This window comes from Myiozetetes cayanensis, unplaced genomic scaffold, assembly GCF_022539395.1.
Source record: "Myiozetetes cayanensis isolate MyiCay16 unplaced genomic scaffold, myiCay2020 scf9, whole genome shotgun sequence".
NCBI classification, from domain to species: domain Eukaryota; kingdom Metazoa; phylum Chordata; class Aves; order Passeriformes; family Tyrannidae; genus Myiozetetes; species Myiozetetes cayanensis.
In genome coordinates, this window is record NW_026088185.1 from 18,743,604 (window position 1) to 18,766,146 (window position 22,543).

The window sequence follows — 22,543 nt, forward strand, 5'->3', positions numbered from 1 at the left end:
GGAAGAGCAGCTGCCGGCGGGAGCGGCGCGGCCGCAGCAGCAGCAGCACCAGCTCCTATTTTGGTGCCCCGGCCGCCCCCACCCACCCTCCGCACCCCTCCGCACCCCTCCGCGAGGTCGCGGCCCCGGCGCCCCGCCCGGGCGCTCCCGCCCGCTCGCCTCGGGAAGGTCCGGCCCGAACCGCTGCTGCCGCCGCCGCCCCGGAGCTCCCACCCCGGGGCAGGGGTTAAAGGCTGTCCGCGGCGGTGACAGACGGCCCGGCCGTATTAGGGACAGGAGCAGATGCCTGGGGAGTGTCACCAGCTCGGTGTCACTCAGCCACACAACAAAGCGAGGGGCCTCGGCTGCCGCTGACAGCGACCTGAAGCCGCCTCTGGCGGAGGCGCCCCTCGCTCCCAAGAGCGACACTGGGAAGGGCAGCAAGAGCCAGGGGCTCTCCCACTGCCTCGGCAGGAGTCGAAAGGAGGCGGCCAGAGCTCTCCCCATACACCCGAACCTTGCAGGGTGCAAAGGACAGTCACAAATTTTGCCGATAAACTCCAACTAGAAGCAATCACTCAGGAAGAAGGCAGTATTGGCTTTTACAACTTCTGAAAATGTGCTTCACAACTTAAGAAGTTTTTCTCTTCTCTGCTAGCAAAACATTTTCTGCAATGGACACCCTTCTTTGAAACACAGCATCCTCTGGGTTCAAGCAGCTGTGGTTCTCCCTCATCTGCAGAAGAGTTGGGATCCTTTGGATCCAGCAGCCAGGCTCTGCTGGATTGAAGGGAACAGGCAATGGTTTCTCATACTAAAAGGAGGTGGATATTTATTATTGTGATAGCAATACTCAAAAGGAGAAATTAGGAGAGCTCCTGCTCTACACAGAGTGTTACTCTGCTCTACACCGGTGTTACTTCCTCCACAATGCCCACGAGAAGCATGAACTAAAGGAATCCAAACAGGAACATGTACATGGACATACCCCTCTGCCATCCTTCTTCCCGTACTAACCATGCAACAAGACTCAAACTTGCCCTTGACCTTTACATACTAACATGATACAAAAATAAACTCATCCAAACAAACAAAAAAACCCCATAAAACCAAAAAGTACGCCTTCACACATCTCTGCCTTCTGTTTCTTCAAACTCTCTTGATGCATTGCTAGCCCAGAGAATTAAGTTTTGCAGGAATTAGCAATAGCCCTGCTGTCTCTGACATGAGACTGTTCCTCAGCTACATTACTCCATTTCTTTCTCTGGAGCATTCCCTTGTAAGCCCTGAGTCTGTTTATACATCCCCATGTCAAGAGATTTGTTTTGCTGTGGTTTTGCATTTTCCATTTCATCAGCTTCCTAAGGGCAAGCAGGAACTTCTTCCTTGTAGTCTTGGCCATCCTACAATACTGAGGCTAAGTACTCTCCATAGCAGCTGGTGTATGGTGGCAGATCTATCACCGTAGAGTTTCCCATACCCATATGGCTTCCATTATGCATTTCTTTAAATAACATTTTATCTAAGCCATCTCCCTCCCAGACAGTATATAGATTTAAACTGCCAGCAAGTCTGGAGGTCAGCAAACACCTCGTACTGAACATATATCCCCTTCAAGGAGCTTCTCCCTTTCTCTTTTGTCTGGACTACCAGCTCAAACCACCTTCGCCCTTTGGAAATACTCATTTTCCCTCCAAATGTGGAAAAATTTGGTAATTGCCGTGCTTCAGAAAAGTCCTCTCTTCTCATTTATTAAGAGTGGGAAAAAAAAATCCCAAACAAGACCTGACTAATGGTCTGCCTACTGGAATTCAAAAATTTCTCCTGTCTCCAACATGCACTTTGTCTAGCAAATTAGGTCTACCCTCTGCTTGAAGAGATTAGGTCATAATTGCTAATATTTCAAGTAGTCTACTTTGCTTAATCTGTTCTCAACTCCTGCTTCAGTACTTTGATCAAAACCACAAAAAAACCCTTTTTGAGCATGAACAATAATTTCTCACCCAATATCTCACTCTCAAAGCAAACTGTGAGGTAGGTTCCTTAAGGTCAAAAGAACAATAATTAATGTAACTGGCAAAAAAAAAAGCTGAGTAATTATTGACATACTACTTTTTTTGTTTTGTTTTGTTTTGGGTTTTTTTTAAGTAAGCAGTATCTGAGATCTGTGGACAAGCTGAAAGCAAGCTATCCCACAACTAAGTTCTAAAATCACAAAAGAGACCAGCACAGGACATGGAACATTCAGCAGTACATCTAGAATTAGACAGACACACAACTGTCCTGGTTTCAGCCGGGATAGAGTTAATTTTCTTCTTAGTAGCTGGTTCAGGGCTGTATTTTGGATTTACTATGGGAATCGTGTTGACAGCACACTGATGTTTTGGATGTTGCTAAGTGGTGCTTACCCTAAATCAAGGACTTTAAATTTAGTTTCCCATGCTCTGTCAGTGGGGAGCTGCACAAGGAACTGCAGGGAACATGGCCAGGACAGCTGACCTGAAGTGGCCAAAGGGATATTCCATAGCATAGGACGGCAGTCTCAGTACACAAACTGGGGGAAGTTGGCTGGGAGGGGCCGATCAGTGTTAGGGGGTGGGCTGGGCATTGGTCAGCAAGTGGTGAGCAACTGTAATGGGCATCACTTGTTTCTCCTGGACTTCTTTCCTTTCTCTCTCCTTTTCATTACAATTATCATAATCATTTAGTACTACTGCATTGTATTTTGTTTCAATTATTAAACCACGAGGTTTAATTTTTTCCCCAATTCTTCTCCCCAGTGAGGGGGGGAACGAAGTGAGTAAGCGGCTGTGTGATACTTAGTTGCCAGCTGGGGTTAAACAATAGCAACAACTTAAACCCCAAAGTAACATACAAAGTTGTCCTATGCAACAGCCATTACCATTCTTTTGTATGACCTGTAAATCAGACAATTTAAACCCACCAAAACTTGAGACACAACAGTTCTTCAGACGTGCTCTTCATGCCCCTGTGCAAGACAATATGGCAAGATCTTGAATATGAACACCTCAGATACCTATCAAATATCCATAAATAAAGCAAAGCTCCTGAGAACTCAAGTATATTACTCTGGACATCTTAGACAATAGATTGTTCAAATCAACCTTCTACAATTCATTAAAATAGGTGAAGCAAGGAAGGAACTCTGCAACACAAATCTTTTCTTATATACACTATCAGCCTGAAAACAGGCAAGACCACTCCGAAAAATCTTCAATTAATGAAAAAGAAGGTAGTGACAACATCAAATGTCTGTAAGAAAATGAGAACAATGCTGCACAGAAAACGAAGACAAATATGGCAACTGCAAGCTGCTGAGCTACACCTCAGCCATCTGCAACTGAGGTGCTGTGAAAGTTAGACTAATTTATAAGCTATTAAAGCACTTAAGCTAAAATTGACTTCAGTTTAATAGCAGACGACATCATCCTTTTGGACCTTTTGTGGTACTACAAGAAGAAAAACATTTGGCATAGAAATGCATTATTTAATTTTAATGAGATTTATTTTTAATATCTTTATAAGCATAGCCAAACTCTTGAGACTCATCCCACTGTCAGTGGTGAAGAGAAAGACTGAACGTTCACAAATGATTCCTTAAACTATTTGAAGACAGAACAAGTCTGTTTAAAAGTTAAAATGGACATAGATGTTCCCTTCCAGCCTGTAAAAGAGGACTGTACTATAGATATGGATGAGAGTGAATAAGTAAAATCAGTGTAAACATGTATATATACACACCATTCTGTGGGCCTAGGCATTGCAGTAGAAACCAGGCAAGGGAAAGGCTGACTCGGAGCTGCCAGCATGGATTGTCAAACCCATGTTAGCTCTCCACAGAGTGGCAGCAGCCACAGTCGGGGCAGTATCAGAATGGGAGAGAGACTTTTCTTTAAAAAACCAGCAACATCCTTACTGCCTGCCAGAAGAGAAAGGGTCTGCTGACAAAATAAATGAAGGTGTTAGCCAAAGGCTGACACCTACACCTGTGCTCACTCTCTCCAGGCCCTGACAAGAACAAGTGCCTGAGGACACGCAGACCAGCAGGACACATGACACAAATTGTGTATGTCAGTGACAGCAACTTTTATTGTCTTTACAATACAAGATAATACAAACTATTAAAAAGTCATTTTGTTCGGTAAAAGTAGATTGAAAATATAGATGAATCTTCAGATGAAACAAGATCACAAGCATACCAAATAATTTACAATCAGATTAAAGAAGTATAAAAGCCAACAGTTCCAGAACCATGTTCCTGTCACCTAATGTTTTGTAAGGAAAGAAATTCATTCTTTTTTGCACTAATCCTACTCCTTCCCCAAGTGTGTGGGACAGCAAAAGTCAATTATGTAGTAGGTAAAGGCTTGGGGAGGAGGGAGTAGACTAAGAATAATGACAAGTCCTCTCGAAATCCCCCTCCTCCATTTAGGTTGGAATGTGTACTATGTTAGAAGGCCTTTTTTACTCCACTTTCCTAATATTGCCAAGATTGAACATAAACAGTTTTATATTGTGTTTAAAAAAAGTCAATTCAGATATGAGTCCAAATTTCCAATTTTGTGCTTCTATATACATGTAGTTTTTCTCTCCCAGGAAGTTAATATATCAGTTTACTTTTATCATTTGAATTATTCCTTTATAAGGAGTTTCAGGTAAGACATAATGTCAGTAGCAGATGACCAAACCAGAACAGAACACTGTACAGGACTGAGATCTTGAGCCAGTTGAGAAAGCTTTTTCTCCAAGGTATACCCCTGCCTGGGCATAGCAATATCATTCTTCTTCAAAAACATTACTGGACATAAGTCATTTCCACCATCACCTATATACACAATTTGTGTATAACTAACTCCTCGCTCCAACTGTTTATCTAGAAATTCTTTTAAAACTTTCCTTTTGCAAAGGTTTTTTGGGCACTTTGCACAATGGTGAGCATGGAAGTTCTGTACAGTAAGATAGCCAGTACTGCTGAATGCTGCGGGGTTTGTAAATACTTCATCAAAAACCTCATGGAAGTCAGCAGCTTTCAAAATCCAGTCAATAAATACTGTATTAGAATCTGAAACAATTATGCAATCAAACAACTCTTTGTTCTCGCCAATAAACCCCAGGAGATCTACCATTCCCGTAGTGAAAGGAATTGTTGTCATAGTTCTTTTCATCTCATCTTCTTTGACACCATTGTCTCCCAAGTAGGCAAAGACTCTGCCCATATATTCTGTCCAACGTCCTGGTTGGTAGGAGTTTCTTAATCCATTAGGAAGTTTTCTCTCTGGAGCACATTTCACAATCCAGGTATCACTATTTTCATCTATGATTGTATGGTCAAAATCAAAAACCAACAGAAATTTCATAGCTGTGAGAAAACAAGTTTCCAAAACAAACAAAAAAGAAAATTATTTATATAAACACAAGTACTGTATTCCTACTCCGATCTTGTGCTCAGATGAGAAAAATTCTGCAGGAAAATATCTAAACAAAGTAAACTATTTATGGCCACTACAGCTATGGGAAGTTGTGCTGAAGCTAAAAATGCAGTCTGTAAAGGTCAAAGTTCAGTGTCCAACTTCTGTTTAAAATAGCTGCTGTGACAGGATCTGAACTCGTGCTGCAATTACTAATACTTGCTAACAGAGTCAATTTTCCTGTACTCACGCACCACCAGTTCGACCACAGGTTCTAAATTTCTCCATCAGCATTTGCCAACGCAAACACACCGGGATTCTCCTGGCAAAACGCCTCAAGAGGGATTTCAAAAGGAAGCGTCTACTCAGGATCTGGAACCAGTGCCTTCAACGAGGACGCACCAAATCAAAGCAGCCCACGAAAAGAAACACAGCCCTTCGTGAAGCTGAATCTGCCGCCCCTCACGGGCAGGTCCCCGGGCCCGCCGCGCAGCCCGTGCCCCGTGCAGGACCCGGGCCGCCCCCTCCCGGAGCTAAAGCAGAGCAGCCTCGCCGGCCGGGGCACAGAGGGCGCCCGAGGGGCTGGGCGAGGTGGACAGAGCCGTGCGGGGAAGGGGGCAGAGCCGTGCGGGGAAGGGGGCAGAGCCGCGCGGGGAGGGGGCAGAGCCGTGCGGGGAAGGGGGCAGAGCCGCGCGGGGAGGGGGCAGAGCCGTGCGGGGAGGGGGTAGCTCCGTGCGGGGAGGGGGCAGAGCCGTGCGGGGAAAGGGTAGCTCCGTGCGGGAGGGGCAGAGCCGTGCGGGGAGGGGTAGAGCCGTGCGGGGAGGGGCAGAGCCGTGCGGGGAGGGGCAGAGCCGTGCGGGGAAGGGGGCAGAGCCGTGCGGGGAAGGGGTAGCTCCGTGCGGGGAGGGGGCAGAGCCGTGCGGGGAGGGGGCAGCGCTGCAGGCCCGGGGCCGGCACCGCCCCCCGACGTCACCGCGCGGGCCGGGTCGCCCGGCAACGGCGGCGCGTGCCGGAAGATGGCGGCGCGGCCCGCGGCGATGGCGGCGGGGCGGCGGCGGCGATGGCGGCGGGCGAGCGGCCGTGAGTGCGGCTCCCCCGCGGGCACCGGCACCGGCGAGGGGGCAGCGCACGGCTCCGGGGGGCTGGGGGGGTGCGCATCATGACTGTCCCCAAAGCTCCCCCCGCTGCACACGGCAGGACGGGCAGTTCTGCCCCAAGAACTGCCTGACCCCAGCGCAGGTCCCGTGAGCTCCCACGGCAGCAGCTGGGGAAGAACGAGGTGCTTGGCTGTTCCCTGCTTGCAGGGCGCAGCCACCTCAGTGCACCTTTACTTTTGGCAAGGCTGCCTTCACCCGGGACGGGAGGAGAGGACCACATCTGGTCCCTATCGTGAGACAAACAGATTAGCAACACAGCATCTGGGAAAAAGCCTTTGACATCAGTGTCAGTATAAGAGAAAGCCTCCTCACACCTCGGACACTGCGTGTCAGTCTGTGGCAAACATAGAATTTCTACTGGACACCACTCCGTGCAGAGTGCCACTGCCTCCAAAAATGGTGGTGACACTTGAAAGAGTGTCTAGCTGATCTAATGATCATCTAGAAAACATACATTCATATATGTAAGCCTAGTGCAATGGAGAAATGCTAATCTTGCCAACAAATCAAGAAAACGTTCTACAACTGATCTATTTCAGTAAATATGATGAGTGTGCAGGACAAGGGTAGACAGCCTGTGCCCAAACTGCTGCCTCATCCAGCCAGGGGAATGGCTTTACCAATATTCTCCCTTTCCTTTTGGGAATGGTCTCTAGTCCCTGCTGTTCTCAGAATCATGCCCAAGTACTGCCTGGAAAATGTGAGTTGCTACAAGCCAAACCTGTACATACACACAGACAGGCAAAGGGACATACAGACAGTTCAGTCAGTCAGTGCCACAATCCAAGTACATGCACTGGCCATAGTCAGACTATAGACAGAGGTATCCTGTCTTAGCTTTGGGATATGGGGATGAAGAGAGTAACTAATACTAAGCATAACTTAGTATGGCTATTATGTGAAAATTCAAATCCTGATACACATCTGAATATTGGATTTTCTGATATCAAGTAACCTCAGTATTTTTTCTTCCCTCTGCACAGCACCACATCATTTGGAAGAAAATAATGTTCCAGATGAGTATTTCCTTTCAAATGATGCAGATCTTCGTCAGGTAATTATATTGCCAAAAGCAGAATGGAAAAGGATTCAGGACAGCAGCAAAGAAGAAGCAGACAACCTCGATGAGAAGAAAGAACAGGAAGAAATGCACTTAGGCTCCAAAGCTGCTGTAAAAGACCAACCCAATGCCACTGTAGTAAGTACAAGATACATTTGTAAACAAGGGTAGTCATTTTCATATATATATATATCAAAACACTAATTTCTAGCTGTACTCTGTTTAACATTTACTTTTGAATATGTATATTAACAAAACTCTATTTAAATACATTTAATACCTAACATAAACATTTGTATTTTTAAAATTAAAGCTAAAATCCAAAATTAAACAAAAAAACCCCCAAACATTACCCAAAATTTAAATGTGATTTCTGATTTTGTCTGCACTACAGAGCCTAGCACAAGAGAAACTTAAAGCCAAAAAATTACGTGAAGAAAAGGAAGAGGAAGAAAGAAGGTTAATTGATTTGGAAGAAGCAAAGTTCCGAGCAGCAAAACGAAAGGAGATTATTGATCATGCAAAAACCTACCTATCCTATCAGAACGACAGAATGAAACAGTTCCACGTTTGTTGACAACTTACAGTTTTTAAATTCAAATTGTACTGAATGTCTTTAAGGACTTCTGAACACACAAATCACTTTAAATGTTCTCTTGCAGAGTGCACTTCTACTTACTGAGGTCCTAAAAGAAAGAGATGCTCAAGTTGAATTTCAAAAGTTGAAGTCAGTTGTTAACAAAAAGAAGGAACGTGAAGAAGAGGAACGTCAATTCAAAGAATACGTTCTCAGAGAGCAAGAAAAGGAACAGCAGCATTATATGAAAGAGCAGGTACTACGCAAATATCAGCTGGAACAGTAAGTAATAATTAAAAGCAACCCTACTTTATTATTTACTTAAACTCTTAGAATAAATACATTCTACGAGTTTTTTTTCACCTTTTTCCAATTCAGAATAAAGGAGCACGAGCATCAGGCAGATCTGGCCAGGCTAGAAGTCAAAAGAGAAGCAGAAGAAATAGAGAGATTGAATCAGCTGCACCAACTGGAAATTCAGAGAAGAAAGGAAAAGGAACAGGAGCAAAGAGCTGAACGCCGGAGGCTGTATCATGTAAGTAACAGGAAAGCAGACACTTCAAAATGCTTGTTTCACCTCGGCTGTGATGGCTGCACTCAGCCCACAAAGAAATGGGCCTCCTGGCAACAGTTTGCCAACAGCTTCAGAAGCAGGGGATGAAATACCTCCCCTGCCAGTTTTCTCTTTGCTTTTGAGAAAGGCCTCTTGGAGGCTTTTCTTTTCCCTCGTCTGAAGGAACGTTGGCACCTGATGTTTTGACTTGTCTATGATTAAGGATTTGGCTGTAGATATGAAGAATATTCTTCTTGACTTGAGAACTGGATTTAAGTTTCACATCCCTGCTGTTTTAAGCCCATTTTTTGTTGTTAGAAAGAGGGAATAGCCTGAGACTGAACATATCTTTTTAATTAGACTTTCTGCTTATGATTGGAGACATTTAGAAATTTAGTGAAAACCTGCTGCCTTCTCATTTCATCTTTAACAGCATCTTGCTAAGTACAAACTAGAAGTGCCTTAGAACAGTTCTGGACAGGATGCAAAAGACAGTTGTTTTTTTACATAAAAGTATAGAAAACTCCTTTTCAGCTATGTTTTGGATTAAGCTCTTAGACTGGGAGAGTTTTGGAAGAGGTGGGCCAGGAGCAGTATGGTCTGTGTGGCTGCTGGTGGGCTTTGGACAGTCTCATGCTTCCCACTGTCCCACTTTCCCATGTCTGTGAATGAGAACATGGGATAATGCTGTCTGTACTGCACAGCAAAGTGTCTGTGCAATATGCTGGAGAAGCAGCTGTTTGATGCTCAGTTCCCCTTCTGCTGCCTCACATCTGCCATCTCCTCTTCACGCATGTTTGAATAGGGCATAAGTGGAAGTTCTGAAAAGCCTTTCCCCTCTTCTCCCTTTGAAAAAAACATGAGAAGAGAGAACAGGGAGTGATCCTTGTTAAGTTGCTACCCTAGGCCCAGATATTCCAGACTTTATCTGTTACATCAGGACTGTTTTGCCCATACAGGAATACATAGCTGACCAGAAAATAATCAAAGCAATAGAGGAACAAAAACAAATGGAAGAAGATGATCGGATCAATGCTCATTTTAAAGCAAAGCAAGCTATTGACCGGATGAGAAAAAAGAAAGAAGCTGAAATGCGTAGGTGAGTACAAAGCTAGAGGATAAACTGTAAATAAACTAAAAATTATACTGTAGTCAGAGCTTTCAGACCAAAGACGTAACACAATCAACAGTCTATTGGTAGAGAGACTAAGGAATTCAGGAGAAAAAAGGAAATTCTTTCATAGGTTCCTTAGTACTAAGTGTGCTAGGGAGCAATCTCTCCACCCTCCAAAGTACAAAGGCTTAGGGAAATACAAAGCTTTACACCAGTGTGTTGGGAACAGTCTTTTCCTATGGCCTGCCAAGCCTCCAACCTCCTCAACAATTAAAGACAATTAAGATCCTTGACGAAAATATTTTTGAGTATAAGCTAAATTTCTCTGAGTCAGATCAAGAAAAATGATTTGACTGTAATTAATCAATTACACTGGGTTCTTATTACAGGGAGATAGTTTATCAATTTAACACTGAACGTACAACATGATGATACCACTGAGTCAATCTAAGAGTTTCATTCTCTTCCTGCTTTTGTCCAATACTCCCAAAATTTCTCTTTTGATGGTAAGGCGCTAAGTGGATTCCTCACTGAGCCCATTATTGCAACAGAAAGCCGGTGTTCCATGAATACAGGGAATGTTTATTTGCTAAATAAGATAATATAAAAAAGAACAAACAGGAGGAACACAAGTTGATCAATGAGTTGGGTGGGTGGACCAACCTCTGTGGCAAGAGAAGACTAGAAGCAGGATTGCTGAGTTTGGTAGGTTCAGGTAGACCCAGGTATGTTACCCTGGTGAGTTATGGTAGCTCATGTTCTTCTGCAGAAAAATACAGGAACATCAGGACAGAATCGTTAATCAATTAGCTAAACAACTGAGTGAGGGATTAAAGATGGAAGACGATCGACTTGCTAGAGATGTTGCAAAAATAGAGGCTGCAGAAGAAAATAAACGCAAAGAGAAAGAAGCAAGACAAAAGGCTGCCATTGAATCTATTGCTGAACACAGAGCCACTGTGGTAAGAAACCTGGGCTGATCTTACTGCTGCTTACTCCAGCCGAGGAGCCTGGCCCAGATCACAGCTGGCTCTGGTGCCACGCATCAGCAGCCTTCATCAAGTCCACTGATAACTTTCCTGGGGTCCCCTCTCCCTTTTCCACTTCCATGTTGGGTGCACATCTGCCAGGGCTGCTGAAAACCCTGGGCTTGGAGACTGGCCAGCCACAATGACAGCGCTTCTTGGAGTGCTGATACAGGGCTGCTACTGCTGAGAGATACGGCTTTCAGCTTAGCAGGACACTCCTTGGATAACTTTTTGTGTGTGTTCTGTAAACAACAGATGAAGATGAAAGAGGAAAAGGAGAGACAGGAAAAAGAAGAGGCTGAAAAAGAGCGTGATGTGTTAGTGGAAAATGCCCGTGTCTACCAGGAAATGGAAAAAGCCAAGAAAGAAGGACGACATGGCACAAACGTGGAAGTAAAGAAATTTCAGATCCAGCAAATGGTAAACAGAAGAGCTGTACCCTGTCAATCTTTTCAGAAAGAAACACTCATCTAAACAAACAGCACTAGTTCATGCTGAGAGGAAGAAATGAAGCTTGCTGGGTTTTTTGGACTTTTTTGTTTGTTGGGTGTTGTTTTTCTTTAAATCATGTGTGCTCTGCATATGCTGGTGTTGGGGAGCAGCCTCCTCAGAGCATTGGTGCAAGTCAAGGGTGGTTTGCAATGACAGATCACATCCTGTTCTGCACCATGATGTTCTACTGCTACTCTCCTGTGTCTTCTGGGCAGGTCACCAAAGAGCTGATGTTCACCCAGCTATTTAATGTACCCTTTTGGGGGGATACACCAGGGGAGAGAAGTGGGGAGGGATGACAAGTGCCAAGTATCAACTAACAGTGCCACAGATCTCCTATAAGCTTTTACCCTCCCTAAGCTTTACAAGATAGTGATATTGAAAACAAAATACTAATCTTTGTTATTCCCTTTTCTTCATCAGGCTGAAAAGCAGGCGAAACGACAGCAGGAAAAACAAGCAGAATTGGACTACGAAGCTGAGAAAGAAGCTATTGCACTTGGTAAAGAGCGTGAATTTCAGAGCTATGCAAAGCAAGTGATTGAATCAGAGTCCAAGACTACACATCATCTTTACCCTCTTCTGAAAGCATGCAAAGATGGAAGAGGACTGGGACAGGGGCCATTTTTCTGAGAAGAGAAGAAATAAATACTGCTTTCCAAGCATATGATGTTGCTGGGACCCAGTTACCTTGTTGTAGGTGTAATACCCCTCGAGAAGTTGAAAACATGAAATAACATTTGAACTATCCAGCAAGAAAAGGCAGAAGCTGTTTTCAAGTTAAAAAAACCCCTTTTTGTACTGTATGGGCAGAGTTAAACTGTAAATGATTTGTATCAAATTCAACTATGAACCTCTAAGTCCATCTGGGGAAAAAAACCTGCCATATAACTGTCTATATTCTCAAAAATCCCCGGCTTGTATTTCATGAACGTTAGTTCACAAACTTGAGACAAGAATGCATGCTATATAATTGACTGTCACTGTAACACATTCCAGTCAAAAGCTCACTATTACTGCTATATTTTTAATATTCATTGTTCTAAAAATTCACTGTCCCAGGTTTTTCAGGTCTGTGATATGAATTCCTAGTGTAAAAGGTCACATTTTTCTCTAACCTACTTCCAGTGAAGTATTCCACATAACAGAAAAGACCAAACCAACACAACTACAGGGGAAGAAAAAAGAGAACATATGTGAAAGTTAGAATAGCTATGGTATGCAGGTTTTGTAGGATTTTGCAACTACCTCTATAAAACAAATGTCATGCTATAAATTGGTTTTATGGCATGAAAATATTAATATGCTTTGTTCACAGCCCTTAAAAGGTCATATAGGAGGAAAATAGATCCCAATATAGCTGTAAATAGTGACTACAAAAAGAGCACGTCAACAGGAGACAACATAGTTGGGCTGGTCTTTCAAAAAGCCTAACAATGATTCAATCTATGGTAAATAGATCCAATGTAAATTTGTTTTTCAGATTCCTCAACAGATTTCTCTCTAACACCCAAGCCACTGACACATCTCCCTCCTTAAGCTTCGTTTCTTTGCTGAAATGTTAACATCATTTTTTTGCCTTGGACAGTTAGGGTTTCCCGTAATGACTTCCTCCACAAGTACCCTAGGCTTTAAACAGGGTATCCCCCTATCCCCGTGTCTACTGGAAACAAAGTCCAAGAAACTTGAAGCTTTGCTGTGTTGCACACAACCTTGTGCTCCAGCCCCACAGCAGAGAGTCTGTTGGCCAGACTAGAAAATTATACAAATCCTAAAAAAAAAAACTAAACCCAAATTAGAAGACTTTTATACAGAGGACGCTTGCCAATATTTTAGTTTGGAAAATGTGTCTGTTACGTGTCCTCGAGTTTCAGAGTCTGGCTTCAGAAAGCAACAGGCCCTGCAGAAAGCACGGGACTTTGGGAAAGATGTGGGGCCACCCGGGAGGTGAGGTCCTTCCTGCAGGCTTGAGGACCACGCAGAAGTGGTTTTACCTCCCCCTGGAGTGTAAAAATGCCCGGCCTAAGGTGAGTGTCCTACTCCCCGGGTGCAGCAGTCACCTCCTTGAGGAGTCTCTTCCAGGCAGAGCAAGGGAGGAACTTTGGAAGGAGAGGGAGGACCGACCTGCTCACCCAGCTCCCAGGCCCGCCCAGGGCTCCCACCCGCGCTGCAGGCAGGCCTGGCGGGGTGAAGGTGGTGCGAGGCGCGGCAGAGCCCAGAGCCCGGCCGGGCCCCATCGCCGCAGCCCTGCGGGGAGCGGGGCCCGCGCGGCCAGAGCAGAGGGACAGAGACGGGGGGTGAGGGGAGCGTTTCAGCCTCTTACCGAGGGCAAACGAGTAACTCAGGAACCGGCTGCGGAGAAAAGTCCGACGAGCAGCTCCTCCTTGCTTCCTTCCTCCCTCCCGCCCTCGCCGACAGGTCCCGGGGCGGGGCTGGGCGGGGCGGGGCGCGGTGCCGCTCCAGCTCCAGCTCCAGCTCCAGCTCCAGCTCCAGCTCCCGCTCCCGCTCCCGCTCCCCTCACGCACCGCCCCACGCTGCTCCGGCGCCTGAGGCTCCCGCCCGCCTGGAACGCGGGGAGGGCGGCGGTCGCAGCCTTTGTGCGGGGCGGGAGAAGGAGCCCAGACTCCCCGGGACACTGGTGAGGATCCCTCGTTCTCCCTCGGCAGTTTCTCGGAGGGGCGGTGAGGAAGGGCCGACGATGGACCTCGATGGGCCGGACGTCGCCCGCGGGCAGGCAGAGCAGGAGCGCGGCCGCTACTTGAGCCGCCGGGCCGTGGCCCAGGAGCAGCTGGCGCAGTGAGTCCGGCGGCGGGGCCCGGGGAGTGGGGCGGGTTTGGGTTAGAAACCTTCCCGCGGCCAGCCCGGCGCGGCGGGACCGGGGGCTGCCTGGCGCTAACCCGGGTCGGCAGAGCTGCCCGGCCGCGCCCACCGATGCCGTGCTCGGGGCTGCGTGACTCACTGCCTTCAAACAATGCTTTCGCATCACCCTCGCCCCGTGGTCAGACTGAAATTCATCACCTCTCCTCACCCTCTGGTTCCTCCGTAACTGTTCTCCAGCTTCAGAAATGTCTCTTGATGTCAGGGGCTATGTCTATTCTTATAAATTAAACAAGACTCTAAATTCTGGCACTGTAAGCAAGCGGCAAAATCCTTTGTTATTGCTGCTTCCCCCAGCCCAGAAGCCTTCACACATCTAGCTAGCATAGGCATCATGGCCATGTCTTGCACAGTGCTGTGACACTGCTTGGAACACAGCTAGATGGCAACGGCCCACCTTGTGCAGAGAGTGGGCTAACAATTAAACAGGCTAATCAAATTCAATATAATATTTGAGTCTATGTGCTGGTCATGTTTGCTTTTGCTACTATAGACCAGCACCCTCAGATTAGGACTGAGCTTTGGCCAAAGAATTTAGAGCTAGCTTATAAAAACTGTGATTCTAGTTTTGATCTCTGACATTCTACTTTCACTTCAAAGTACCATTTTTTTAATATTAAAGTACCTGTAGATGTGCAGAATCTGTATCTGTTCATCATTACTTCACACAGCCTGTAGCTCGTTTATTCACTTCCCGTTTCCAATTTAGAATAAAGGAGCACAAGGATCAAGCAGATCTGGCCAAGCTAGAAAACAAAAGAGAAGGGGAACAAATACAGAGATCAACACAATTGTACCAACTGGAAATTCAGAGAGGAAGAGAAAAGGATCAGGAGGAAAAGGTTGAACGCCAGAGGCAGCATCACGTAAGTAACAGGAAAGCAGACAGTCCAAAATGCTTGTTTCACCTTGGCTGTGATGGTTGCACTCAGCCCACGAATCAAGCGGCCTGCAGGCAACAGGGGCTGTGCTGGCACCTTCAGCAGCGTGGGATCAAATGCCTCCCCTGCCAGTTGGAGGCCATGTCTTTACTCTGTGCTTTTGAGAAAGGCCTCCTGAAAGATTTTATGTGGCACCTGAGCTTTGACTGGTCTACAATGAAAAAAGTCTGCTAGAGACAGCAAGGAGATCATCCTTGACTTGAGAAATGGATGTAATTGCTCTGTTTTAAGCCCACTTCTGCTTGTTAAGAAGAGGGAATAGCCTGACTATGACAGTATCTTTTAAACTTGTCTTTCCATTTATGATTGGTGATGACCTACTTACCATGCCTACTGTTTCCCTCCCTGCCTGTGCCTGCTTGAGCAGGGAGACTAAAGTGGAGGTACTGTGATGATTCACTGCCATAAGAGAGTGCAAGAGGAGAGAATTCTTGCTAAAACCCTACTTGCTTTTTATCCCCTCATACTCCTCACACCAAATATATAACTTTTATCCCGTTTCCCCAAACTTTGTGTATGCAATAAAAGCTATACATACTGCCAAGCTATACAACTGCCATTACAAAATGCCCTATGCTTTACATTTGGATGGTTCTATGGACTTGTACTCTTTGAGCCCTTCAGAATCTGCACTGTGTGAATGGGGTGGAAATAATACAGTTGGAACTGCTGGGGAAGTAGAGGAAAGAATATAAAGATACTGTGGTTGAGGCTGCAACCACACACTAATTTTACTTTTGTTGTAATTTGTCAAAAGTAGGTAATGAGAATTTTCTTCCATCTCTGTGTTTCTATCTTCTATAGCTTCTTCACTGATACAAAGAACTCGTCATTATAGAGAGGCCTGAAATCTTTGTTACAATTTTTTTCAGTTCATGTTTCCAAAATCTTATTCTACATGAAAATTAAAGTAGTTTTCCATTTAAACAGGAATATGTAGCTGAACAGAAAGTAATTAAAGCTGAAGAGAAACAAAAAGAAGACAAAGATGATGATCGGATTAAGGCTTATATTAAAGGTAAAGAAATGATGGCTGTTCTGGCAAGAGAAAAAGATGCAGAGACTAACAGGTGGGTCTAGGGATATGGGTTTCAGTGTTAAGATTCAAACTTGCAATTTATGTGAAGAACATTACTCTCAGTTGTTATATCACAAAATCAGAAGTTCAATGCAAGCAATTTTTCTGTAATTAAAATTTGAAGTAGAAAGTGCAGAAAAAATGCCTACCGGTTTCAGCAGGAATTGGTGCTGTTGGGGGTGGAGGTGGGATTGCTGGTGGTGTTAGGAGCAGTGCCTCAGGTATCCTGGTGTGTTACAGCAGCTCGTGTTCTCCCACAGGCTGATGCAGAAGGATAAGGACAAAGCTTTTGAAAAACTATCTGCACAGATGAACGAGGCATTTAAGATCGAAGATGATCGTCTTGCTAGAGGAGCTGCAGAGGTAGAAGCTGAATACCAAGTGAAAAACAAAGAGAAAGAAGCAAGACAAAAGGCTGCCATTGAATCTATTGCTGAACACAGAGCCACTGTGGTAAGAAACCTGGGCTGATCTTACTGCTGCTTACTCCAGCCGAGGAGCCTGGCCCAGATCACAGCTGGCTCTGGTGCCATGCATCAGCAGCCTTCATCAAGTCCACTGATAACTTTCCTGGGGTCCCCTCTCCCTTTTCCACTTCCATATTGGGTGCACATCTGCCAGGGCTGCTGAAAACCCTGGGCTTGGAGACCGGCCAGCCACAATGACAGCACTTCTTGGAGTGCTGATACAGGGCTGCTACTGCTGAGAGATACGGCTTTCAGCTTAGCAGGACACTCCTTGGATAACTTTTTGTGTGTGTTTTGTAAACAACAGATGAAGATGAAAGAGGAAAAGGAGAGACAGGAAAAAGAAGAGGATGAGAAGGATCGTAATCAGTGGATAACAGAAGATGGCATCTACCAGGAAATGGAAAAAGCCAAGAAACAAAGACAACGTGATGCAAACATGGAAGTACAGAAATTTCAGATCCAGCAAATGGTAAATAGAAGAGCTGTACCCTGTCAACCTTTTCAGAAAGAAACACTCTTCTAAACCCATAGTACTAGATCTCTTGGGTGGGAGAGAGAGAGGAAGCTTGGTGTGGGTGTGACATGCATGTTTGGTTTTTACCTGTATGCACTGCAGCTGCTCATGTTGGAGATGACTGACTCTGTACCCATGCAGTTAGCATGGCCCACAAGGGGCTTGTTTGTGCAGTGAGGAAGCTGCTGCTCAGAACTTGACAACAATGATGCACCTGTTTCAGAGGTTTATGAGCCTCCTTAGAGCAGCAGAACAGAAGCCTCTTCCAGGCTGACTTGGCCCTGCTGGTCAGAGAGGATTATTAGCTGGCAGAGCTGGTAATAAGAGATCAACAATGACAGACCACATCCTGTCCTGCCTGTGCCATTATACCATTTTTTCAACCATGCACTGCTGTCCTCTCATATCTTCTGGGCAGGTCACCAAAGAGGAGCAGCTAATGCAGACGTTCACTCATCTGTTTAATGTACCCTTTTTGTGGGGAGTACACTAGGGGAGAGAAGGGGGAGGGAGGATGATACTGGCCAAGTATCAACTAACAGGATTGTAGATCTCCTGTAAGCTTTTACCCTCTCTAAGCTTTGCATGATAGTGATGTTGAGAACAAAATACTAAGTTTTTTTATTCCCGTCTCTTCATCAGGCTGAAAAGCAGGCAAAAAAACAGCAGGAAAAGCAAGCAGACTTGGACTATGATGCTCAGAGAGAAACTGCTTTTCGTCAGGATCAAGCATTTCGGAGATAAAGAGAGTGAGTAACTGAATCAATGCCATTACTTGATGTAATTTTTATTCTCTCCAAGCATCTAAGGAAGGAACAAGATATGCCCTAACTAGGACAACTGCAGCAGTAGTGGAATGGATATATATGCAGCATTAAAAAAAGCAATGCAGGGAGCGGGGAAAGATGCTTGATGTAACGCTGTCCATTTTCTTCCTGCCACACGTCCATAAGCCCCCACTTGCTCCAGACTGAGCAAACACTTGGCATTATGCAGGAATATTAGAGCCTGCTTTGCCCCTCACAGCCCTGCCCGAGGGCGGGCCAAGAACCTCCTCAGAGCCAGCACAGACCCAGTTATTGTCTTGGTCAGTCCTGCTGTGGTCTGGGCTGCTGCACTCTTTTAGGACAGCAGAACGTGGCTGGGTGATGCTCACTGACTGCCCATGTCAATTAGCATGGCCCATTATTCTGTAATGTGAACCAAAGCATAGTAAGTAGGAATAATCAAGAAACTGCACTTTCAACTAGAAGACACAAGGAGTTCTCTCCATTTATCTTGCAGTAATTAATTTTGGAAATTCTATATTAAAAAAGAGACATGAAAATTAGCTTGTGACATTGTCTCTAAATACTTTTTTGCTTAGTTCACTAATGAAAAATTTATTTCCCTTCTCTCTGAGCTAGTGCTCCTTTTACTCCATCAAGCTTTTTTTCAGCAAGCAGAAAGAATGGAAAGTTTTAATAAAGCCTTTTGATGGCAGAAGCTGGAGCCTTTAAGAAGTACTGACTACAGCAGGAGTGGTGCTGAAATCTACAGAGCTCGATAATGCTCCAAATGCATCTCTAACTGCATATTTGCACACACTCAGTACCCTGCAATTGGTGAGTTAAGTGTGTTTTAGGCAGCCTCCACAGCAGCAAGAAACAAGGTGGATTGCAGCCTCATTTCCTACTCAGCTTCCAGAAATGCCCTGTTCTGCACATGACGTGGGTCTGCTTGTGAAGTCTACAGCCTGCTTCCATGGGGCTTGTACTCCTTTAACTTTGAACATCTACAGAAACATCAAACTCAAGTACCAGAAAACAACTCTTCATTTTGGTACATGTAGAGTGAAGCGGGAATCCTGCGTAACTTTTAAAATACATCAGCTAAATATAAATATATTTACCCAAATTCAGCATGGAAAAATCGAACCAGGAATCATGTTACTTTAATGATTCTGAGATGCACATGCATCGTTTGCTTGCCTTAAGTGACTAATTCTAGTTAGTAATTTTCTACAAAACTTCTATAAAGCATTCTATGATGACACTAGATCAGAAGGGCCAGAGGTGGTGGAATCAGTGAAGGTTTAAAGATGTCCCAGGTAAGGCAGGAGGCTGGTCTAGCTGCTCACCACAGGTTCTTTTCTTAAGCTGCCACTTAAAGATGACAACAAAATATAGGGAGATCAACTGCAGCTGATAAGAAGGGAATCGCTGACCTGGAAGGATCTACAATTAATTGAGAGGTACCTCTCATTTAATGCCTAGTGCCACTACTTGTATTAGTTATTAACTGAAGTTGAGTCACCATTCCTGAGGGTGTTTAGGAGACATGCAGAACATGGTGCCTAGGAACGTGGATTAGTGGTGGACTTCAGTACTAGGTTAACAGTTGGACTTGACCTTTTTCAACCTAAATAATTCTATAAAGATTTAATGAATAGCTAACAAATCAGAACATGCTTTGAGAAATAATTTGACTAGTAAACTTTAACTACCGGGTTTGATCAACAAAGCACCCTCTCAGATGGCTGCTTGAGGACATTGTAGCAGGTGAGAACCATAACAGGTATTGGCCTTATTTGAAGGCCAAGACCTTAGAGATCCAAGGTACAACCCACAGAGGGACTGAAACAGAGACCTTAAATCAAACTGCATTTTTTCCACGCCTTGACCCAACTCTGGAAGTAGAACAGCAACTTTAGTTTGAACATGTGGGCCTCCAGTGTCCAACACGGTATTCTCCCAACAGTATCACAACTGGTACCTGTGTGGCTCTGGTACACAAGTAAGACAGTACTGTTGTCATGGATCTGAAACAACTCCTACCTAGGGAATGGAAGAGAACAGCTTTCTAAAATGCCTTATATCCTAAGATAATCTGAGTTAACTGACTATGCAGCTCTTTGCTGTTAAGTAGCGTTAGAGACTGGAGTTACTAGATCTGTGCAAATTCTTTTAACGTTGCAGTCTTTGCTCCTGCTCAGCTCTGGGGAACTTTGAAGAGAACATGTACCTGAAAATAAATTGCTCGTGAACAGAAGAGCTGGCACCATGGGACTGTTAAGGATGAACATCTTCATGTCCCAATACAGACTTACTGTATACTTCTGAAAAAGAAAAAAAAATCTTTTCAAAGCTCCCTGGTCATATTAGGTCAAATAATTTCCTTTGTTTCAATAGTTAAATTCTTTCATGTGCCTTATTAACTTAGGCCTTTCTGGTATCTCTTGAATGGACGAGTGCTATAACTAGTCTGTAATCTTTCTCCTTGTTCTGGCAGTGCATCCTGATCTCTGATGCTAAATCTTCCTTCTTGTTCTGGGAGTGCATTTTTGAGAGAAGGAAAATTCACTAGTTATAAATAGCACTCAAAAAACCCCTCATCACTGATGGCTAAGACTTCAGAGGGAGTGAAGGCCAGAGGTGTGAGAAGACCATATGAGACGTCTTCTTTGGAATTATCTTAATTCCTTCCTGTTTAAAACAAGTGAAATTGTGGCATAGGCTTTGTTAAGCTTATAATGTGTGAAGTTTTACACTATTGCACTGCCATCACTACAAACTAAGCTTCTTTTTGTTTTGGTATATCATGGCCTTTGACGTCAAGAACTAGATATGTAAATGATTCAAACCTGCTCTCTGATCTGTTAAACCAATCTCTACTAAGCAGTCCTAAAGCACAGCTGTTTGTAGCTGTTGGCACTGTTTTGCATAAGCCAACATAGCACTTTGTTTTTCTGTGGGTTGCCTCAGCTCCAATCCATTACAGAGAAATGCACAGTTCTGTCAGGTACTGAAGGGCTTGAACATCAGCACCACAGGTCCAGCAAAATTCAACACTGCATCTCTGTTAACATAACAGTAATTGCCCCCCTCAAATGAGTAGCATCTGGTCTCACTCCTTTTCTATGTAAAGGAAAAATAGGTAAAAGTCACAAAAAAGCACCATGTACTGGAAGAAGCAAGCATTACTGAGCAGACCAGTAGAAATCCAGCAACTGGCACAGTCGACAAGGGCAAAACTGGACTATCTTTGGTAAAGCTTACAGGATAAGTATTTCTGATTACTTTCAGTTACAATCAATCACTGCATACAATTACTAGTAGCTACTAATTATATACTAATTATAAACAGTTTCTTTTTTCTTCAGAAACACATGTGACCACTATCTAAGAATCTACAAAGGAAAAGGAAGCTTGCCATTCTCTCCTTCCAAGTTCTATGTGCCTGCAAAACCTATCAGTGCCCAACAGCTGAAGCTAACTCTGGAGCAAGTTACAAAACCTGCTGTTTGCCAAAACCTGCCTATATTCAACTTCAGCTCAAGAAACAAGTGCCACAGCTCACAACTGTACTGTAACTAGTCTGATTTTATTATGGAACAAAGCAGTAGATTCACTTTTTAGGAAATCAAGAGGTAACAGCCACAGGTAAACTATCAGTACTGTACTCCTTGAGTACTGCTGGGCCTGCAGCCTTAATTCAAATCTTACATTTTGGCTTTAAAAAAAAATCTATATAATAATATAGATAGGATATAATAAAATTGAGAAAGCTGTTTAAAACATCTGTGTTTTAAACATCCATGTTGACTGTGTCTTTTATTTGTGACAGTTTTCTACTTACTTTTACACAGGAGAACGTAATGGAAGGTAGAAATACTATCTTGAGAAGTTGTGGCACTGGCTGAGTCTTTAATCCTTTATGGGAAAGAACTGTCTGCAGTAAGGCTGTGTATCTAGCACTCCAGCTAACCTAACTGTAGGCCATGGGAAAAACTCTTTCCTGCTTTCTTCTAAGTGCTCACTCTGCTCTAAGCTCAGCTAGGCTGCCATACTGCTGCAGGTGACTTTTTGATCAAAGATTGTTCTTCCACTCAGTTCTAAACCGACTGTAAGCTGTCCTACCATTCCATTTACATTCATATTGAACTAGTAGTTCTTCTGTAACTGGTGAAAACTATTCTGCTTCACACACACACAGACAGACTTGTATTTGTGCAACAGGCAGAGTCTGCAATTCAGACATGAGGTCAGCTTCATTGCGTGGCTGCATTTTTATATGTTAGAATATAGAGATAGTGAATAGGCTGTCATTGCCATTCTGTAGTAGAAACTCTTAACTGCATCTACTGTTAACACGGTCATCCCGTGCAACGTGGAATAAAAATCGAAACTTCACACCTTCAGTAAAAACGTACAGATCTTGGTTTAACTGAAGAGGTCCTGACATCAAATCACAATGCCCTGTAAATCTGTACTAACAGTACTGCCACTTCAAAAG

The 22,543-nt window shown here is 44.3% G+C and overlaps 3 protein-coding genes across 3 annotated transcripts; 2 read left to right on the forward strand and 1 right to left on the reverse strand.

Annotated features, from left to right (window-relative positions):
- Window positions 1–236: 236 nt before the first annotated feature.
- PHOSPHO2 (phosphatase, orphan 2) lies at window positions 237–13,818 on the reverse strand. The gene is made up of 2 exons (XM_050340302.1): window positions 13,713–13,818; window positions 237–5,359 (listed from the first exon to the last, which is right to left on the reverse strand). The coding sequence occupies exon 2, from the start codon at window positions 5,355–5,357 to the stop codon at window positions 4,632–4,634; it is 726 nt and encodes a 241-aa protein (XP_050196259.1). The 5' UTR covers window positions 5,358–5,359; window positions 13,713–13,818; the 3' UTR covers window positions 237–4,631.
- On the forward strand, window positions 5,690–12,056 carry CFAP210 (cilia and flagella associated protein 210; the record flags this gene model as incomplete). Its single annotated transcript, XM_050339895.1, has 9 exons — window positions 5,690–5,999; window positions 7,549–7,763; window positions 8,020–8,193; window positions 8,288–8,484; window positions 8,581–8,737; window positions 9,715–9,854; window positions 10,639–10,831; window positions 11,153–11,317; window positions 11,813–12,056. Coding segments are annotated over 9 exons (1,761 nt in total), but the record flags the coding sequence as incomplete, so codon positions are not given.
- On the forward strand, window positions 13,403–21,825 carry LOC126652791 (cilia- and flagella- associated protein 210-like). Its single transcript, XM_050339897.1, has 7 exons — window positions 13,403–13,416; window positions 13,583–14,185; window positions 14,976–15,132; window positions 16,138–16,277; window positions 16,546–16,738; window positions 17,060–17,224; window positions 17,912–21,825. Exons 1-7 carry the CDS (start codon window positions 13,403–13,405, stop codon window positions 18,011–18,013), a joined length of 1,374 nt encoding a protein of 457 aa, XP_050195854.1. The 3' UTR covers window positions 18,014–21,825.
- Window positions 21,826–22,543: the final 718 nt, after the last annotated feature.

What these genes read in the sequence shown, in the direction of transcription:
- PHOSPHO2 (XM_050340302.1), bottom strand. Translation starts at nt 5,357, where the DNA reads ATGAAATTTCTGTTGGTTTTTGATTTTGACCATACAATCATAGATGAA.
- LOC126652791 (XM_050339897.1), top strand. An exon ending in GCCCAGGAGCAGCTGGCGCA is followed by an intron (nt 14,186 to 14,975) that starts GTGAGTCCGGCG and finishes TTTCCAATTTAG; the next exon opens with AATAAAGGAGCACAAGGATC. An exon ending in AAAGATGCAGAGACTAACAG is followed by an intron (nt 16,278 to 16,545) that starts GTGGGTCTAGGG and finishes GTTCTCCCACAG; the next exon opens with GCTGATGCAGAAGGATAAGG.